The sequence below is a fragment of the Otolemur garnettii genome, unplaced genomic scaffold (assembly GCF_000181295.1).
Source record: "Otolemur garnettii isolate 467f Iridium unplaced genomic scaffold, OtoGar3 scaffold00208, whole genome shotgun sequence".
NCBI classification, from domain to species: Eukaryota; Metazoa; Chordata; class Mammalia; order Primates; family Galagidae; genus Otolemur; species Otolemur garnettii.
The window spans coordinates 1014773-1020780 of NW_003852603.1; the positions used below are offsets into that span (position 1 = coordinate 1014773).

The window sequence follows — 6008 nt, forward strand, 5'->3', positions numbered from 1 at the left end:
CTGCTTTTCTTCTGAGATTACAATGATTTGGGTTAAGTCAAAAGGCCACACTCAGCCTGCTAGCAGTCCACATGTGGCCCTGCGTCACAGGTTCCCCACCCCTGGTAACCTGGTGGAGGATCTGAGTTTCTATTCTAGTTCTGCCATTAACCAACTCTACGTCTGTGGTCAGTTTTACCATCTCTAAAGCATAAGCAGACTGGATATTCTTTGGTCTAATTCAGGTCTCGGCAAAACCGGTAAAGGACCAGAAAATAAATATTTCAGGCTCTGTGGTCACGTACAGTTCCTTTTACCTCTTATTTTGCTTATATGTGTTTAACAACCAACCCTTTACAATGACATAAAAACTTACAGGATATGCTAAGTAGGCTATGGACAGGACTGGGGCCACAGGCTGTAGTGCAGACCAGTGATCTAATCCCTTCATCTTAGACATGAGGAATCAGGCACGGAAAGGTTAATTGTACATCCATTACCATTATGTTATGTTAATACAACTAGTGGCCGCATCAGGACTTGACAGCTAATCTCCCAATACCTACTGTTGTGATTTTTTTTTTTTTTTTGTATATTGTGAGTAAGCAAGTTTCTGTAAAGGGCCAGATAGTAAACATGTTAGGCTTTGAAAGCCAGATAATCTCTGTTGTAGTCACTCACCCAAATTTACCTTTATAGCAAGAAAAGCAGCCTCAGATGGTATGTAAATGAGTGGGTGTGGCTGATTTGTAAGAAAGGACAGTGTTGGCTTCAGGAGTAGTTGGAGGGCCTCTGTTTTGTAGGGTTTAGATCAGGACTGAGGACCTTTTATGTCTTATAGGGGCCAATTTTCTTATCCTTTATCCAGCTGTCATTTTTCCATCCCATCCCAGCTTACTAGACACCATTTCTGTGAAAAAGCCTATCCCAGAAACTAGGATGGTGCCTACATGCCCTAAATTGGCATTTCCTGAAACCAGCTGATCTCTTAGCAGCATAAAGAAATAGCAAAGTTGAGATTTTGGTTAGCAGGAGCCTAAAACCTTGTTTTAGTTTAGCTCTAAAATTACTTTAACAAAAAGATGCAATTTCTTCCCTTGGAGAGTTTTAGGGCTGTTTTGCTGAGTCAAAATGACAAGTTTACACATGCCTGTTACTCAGATACGGAAAGGTAAAAATTGTTTGCTGTGTTTAACGTAAGCCTCAGCTTGCCATCTAAACATTGTTTAAAATCAGAGTGTATTGAAGTTATTTGAAGAGGTCCATTCTTTTTCTTCAGGAAGGTAACAGTATTTTTAAATCTCCAGCATTTTGGAAGAGGGGGAATAAAATTCTTTTGAACTATCTCTATGTTTATTTAGGTGGTTTTAGTTGCCCTTAATCTGTTTTTATTTTTTCAAAATGTAGTTTTGACCTTCTGGAGCTATTAGGTTTTAACTCCAACATACCAGATCCAAAATGAACAAAATTTGCAATAACTTGGAACTCAGAACAATGTTACTTTCTGTGATTCAAGGACATTTAGTTATTTAACGCCCAAAATACCTTAGTTAAGTAGAGTCTTCTTTCCAAAGGCGTTTGTCATGAAACCTTTGGTATAAATGTAAATCTTGCCCTTATCTGTCTTTAAGCTGTGGGTTGACTTTTATCTCCTCTGAGTATTTAATGTAGAGCAGAATTCTCAACCTGGGTACTTTTGACATTTGGAACTGAAAAATTCTTTGTTGTAGGGGTTGTCCTGTTCATTTTGGGGTGTTTAACAGCATCCCTGGCCTCTGCCCACTAGATTCCAATAGATGACAACCAGTATTGCTTCTAGCTAGTGCCAACTGTCCCCTCGCAGGCAAAGTCACCTCTGGCTGAGAACTTCTGACTTAAGCCAGCTAACTAAGAGCTGTTGATGAGATCAGGTATTCTCACAGGTGAGTGGGGCATAAGGACAGACAAATTTGGTCACTGAAAGCCTGTTCAGGTTTGGGGCAAGGTTGCAGACCCAAGGGAGGTGACAGGGAGTCCTTGGGATCAAGTCGGGAGTTTCTCTGAGCTGTCAGCCTATCTCTTTTTCGTTAGATGATGGTGGCCAGACTAGCAGAGTTGCTTGTAGGGGAAGTACGTCTAGAGGGCTGTGGTACAGTAGCCCAGACCAGCCAGGAAAAGCCTGGGGTTCTGAGGTGCAGTGCTAGGCCCGCTCTCTCCCCCCTCGTTTCCCCAGTGCATTCATCTGTCATCTGTCGCTGAATGAAGTAAAGGAAAAGAAGATTACTCCTGGTTTTAACAAATTGCTTTGTTAATCCACTATTTTAAAATATCTCTTATCTTCAGACCAGATCCAATTTTTGCTATGCAAGGCAATTTTAGGTAGTTATTTGTAGGATTATTGTGTTTTGAAACAGGTGTGATCGGAAAGGCAGTAATTTTTTCAGTTCCAGAGAAAAAAGCGTTTGCTTAGAATGGAAGTTGGAGTTTGCATTAGTCACACCCTAGATAGCAGATTAACTCAGAGCAAAAATATTTGGACAGTTGATTGGTGTTAAGTCTAGCTATGTGGCAATGGATGAAGCGCTGTCCTTGGCTGGTCTGAATGCTTCTGTGTTGCAGGAGGGTGCCTGCCTCTCCTGGTTCTAGTGTAGGGAGTGAGCAAGCAGCCCGGTCTCACTGCCTGTGATGCCATCCTTTTGTTTCCTTAAAAGCTTTTTAAAGTTTCAAGCTGATTCCACTATTAAAGTCATTCCATGTAAAGGTAAATTCAAAGGAAAGTCATTCCTGGTCTTCTGTACTTTAACCATTGTAAGTAATAAATTCTATTGTACACCTTCCACTGCTGATTGACACACGTTGACCCTTCCGTTGAAGGTCACAGGTAAGGGGAATACAGCTTTCTACTGCAGTTTTCTCTCTTTTATTAAATGGAGAGAAGCAGTGGTACAGATATTTCAAAGTCCTGCTTTTCCCATATGAAGATGTATGATTTCTCTTCTAATAAACACAATTGAACCTGACTTTATCTAAGTTGTGATTTATTTCCATTTGGCATTCAGCATAATTTGACAGATTTCCTTAGGGATGTGTTTAAAATTAGCCCGCAGTATATTTCCTTAATGAAATTTGAAATATTAATGACTAATGTAAACAGCCTTCAGCATAATGAGAAGTAACCTATTTTCAAATAATTAAAACAGCGAATCCAGTATGCAAAAACAGATTCAGATATAATATCTAAAATGCGTGGCACTTTTGCTGACAAGGAAAAGAAAAAAGAAAAGAAAAAAGCCAAAACTGTGGAACAGGCTGCAACAACTGCAAACAAAAAGCCTGGTCAGGTAAGATAAACAGTGTCCTAGTTTTTTTGGTGTTAAAATCTTGCTAGATGCTTGTCTCACATGTGATCTTCAAGGCCTATATTTGTTTACAAATGCGTGTTTAAAAGTGGAATTTTAGAAGCCGGAATGGCTGAGTTCAAAAATTCCAGTATTGAGAAACAGTGTAAACGATAACATATGCAGATTTGTATTAAGCAGCTTTATTTGAATTTGCAAGGCATTTAATTCTTATTCTCTAAAATATGTTATTATCTGTTGGCTTATTTCTCAAGTTCTACTTAGAAATAATACTGTAGCTATTATTTTTAATCATGAGCACACCACTCAAAGCTGCTTTCTTTGAACAGTTCGGGAATACAAAGTCTAATTTGAAATACCACAAAAGTGGAACTGTCATCACGAAGTCTGGATTCAAAGTGATAAGAAATCAGTTGCACTAAGTCTAATCCTTGTGTCTAATTGTTTAAAAAAAAAACTAGTCCTTGGTTTTTCCCTTGTATAATTTTCCATCATTTTAAAGCTTAGGGGTTAAATTTTGTGATAGTCTTTAAAGTTTAGGGCTAGACTTTTCAAAAATAAGTGACAAATTAAATATGTGAAGCATTTGAGTCAGAGTTAAGATGTAAATTTTTTTTTTTTTTTTTGTAGCGATAGAGTCTCACTTTATCGCCCTCGGTAGAGTGCTGCCAGATCACACAGCTCATAGCAACCTCCAGCTTCTGGGCTTAGGCGATTCTCTTGCCTCAGCCTCCCAGGTAACTGGGACTACAGGCACCTGCCACAGTGCCCAGCTATTTTTTTGTTGCAGTTTGGCAGGGGCTGGGTTTGAACCCACCACCCTCGGTATATGGGGCCGGCACCCTACCCACTGAGCCACAGGCGCTGCCCAAGATGTAAATTTTTAAAATTAAATGGAATAAGGAAGAAATCTGTAGAAATGTTTTTATACATTAGTTGTAATCTGCTGCCTTTGGGGAGGAACTGGAAATTTAAACTGCTTCCTTATTTCTTTTGTTTAGGGAATACCAAATTCAGCTAATACCCAAGGAAATTCAACACCAAATCCTCAGGTAATTTTTATTTATGTATTTCTTACCTTAAAATAAAATTATAATATTAATATAAAATAACTTGCATGTCTCAAGCCCAAATAATTTTATCTATAAGACCTAATGCATTCAATTGTATGCCACTTTAATATAGTAACTCACTCCTAAGAATATTTTGCTCTTAAGATGGAGAAAATAAAATCTGACTATTCCTTGCTTCCCATAATGAATCAATGGCAGAATCAAAATGCTGGATTTTAAACTCTGTTAGTGCTAGGAGCAGACACCTTTTTTGTGTTTGTTGAAGTGTCTGGATGTTAGACTGAAGCTAAATTCAGCATCCTCCCTGAAGGTGGAAGAAGGCTGCTGTTGCTCACCTACAGTTGGTGTGTCACAGGTGTGCCTGCAGGGCTGGGTGGGAGAAGGTAGCAGATATCACTGAATCCAAGTCAGGAAGGCTTTACCTATGACGGGTGAGGTCGGGGCTCTCTTCACTCCAGCTGACTGAAGCACTAACCATGTTATCTGATAGACTCATGCACACTTTGGGCCACTCTGTTTTACAGTTACCCTTGCTTTCCCTTCCTCAGCACAAATACATTTCAGCTTAATTTTTTTAAGCCTATCTGTACAAATGTTTTGGAAACTCCTACTGAGTCTCCCCACTAAGTACCTCACAGAGAAAGCCTCAGTTATGTGCTGATGATTCCATACTTGCTTCCTTGGATGTTAGAGTCTGGCAAGAGCCTTAAATCCTTAGAGTTCTCTGTATCACTGGCCTTTTTCTCCTCTGAATTTAAGTTACTTGGCATTTCTTACAATATCTACTTTCTTTCTTTGAACTCTTCACCATTTAAGTATAGTTCACAAATGCCAGTGTGTAATTCTGTCAACCTTGAGCTATTCATTAATTGTTTATACTGGATCTTTTCTCTTCCAGGACACTAGCCTGAAGAAAGGCTCTTTTCTTCTGTACCAGACCCTTTCCCTGTAGTCCTTCATAGCCTCAGGGTGGGGTATCAAGTAGAGTTTAATAATACTGTTTGTTGTTACTTATTTGTATGTAACTAGATATTGTGCATACCTCATTTACCTGCCAAAAAAGTAAATTAGAAGTCCCTTAAGTAGTGGTTCTCGGTGGTAATTTTTCTAATTCCAAATTTGCTTACACGCTGAGAAGTGTTACAATAACAGTAGTGCAGAGGGATCGAGTATCTGAGCGCTGTCTGAGGGTGGTAACCAGCTGCAGGGAGTGACACTGCTGCTTTTTCTAATTTGTTAGGACCATTCAGTTATGTAATCCAGATTCTTCGATTATGAGTGATCTCTAGATGCTTAAAATGTAAACATTATTTTACTACTGTTGAACACTGAAGACCTTTAATAAGATTTGTCCTCTTCCTAATTTGGAAGGTCTTGAATTGAATGTCTGCTCTGCTTAGTTATTGGTGCAGTCAGCTTTTACAGGCCCGTACAGACTGCAGTGCAGTGCTCTGAAGTTGAGGTTCTCAGCTTTAGCGTTTGGTGCAGTCAGCTGTCACAGGCCGTACAGACTGCGGTGCAGTGCTCTGAAGTTTAGAGTCTCTGCTTTAGCGTTTGGTGCAGTCAACTGTCACAGGCCGTACAGACTGCGGTGCAGTGCTCTGAAGTTTAGAGTCTC

At 39.5% G+C, this 6008-nt stretch overlaps 1 protein-coding gene across 1 annotated transcript in view; it reads left to right on the plus strand.

Moving 5' to 3' along the window:
- SNRPB2 (small nuclear ribonucleoprotein polypeptide B2) overlaps positions 1 to 6008 on the plus strand; it is an 11441-nt gene that overhangs the window by 4210 nt on the left and 1223 nt on the right. Inside the window, exons 4-5 of the mRNA XM_012812417.2 lie at positions 3159 to 3299; positions 4319 to 4369. Coding sequence (XP_012667871.1) covers positions 3159 to 3299; positions 4319 to 4369 — 192 coding nt within the window. The remainder of the gene's footprint in view (positions 1 to 3158; positions 3300 to 4318; positions 4370 to 6008) is intronic.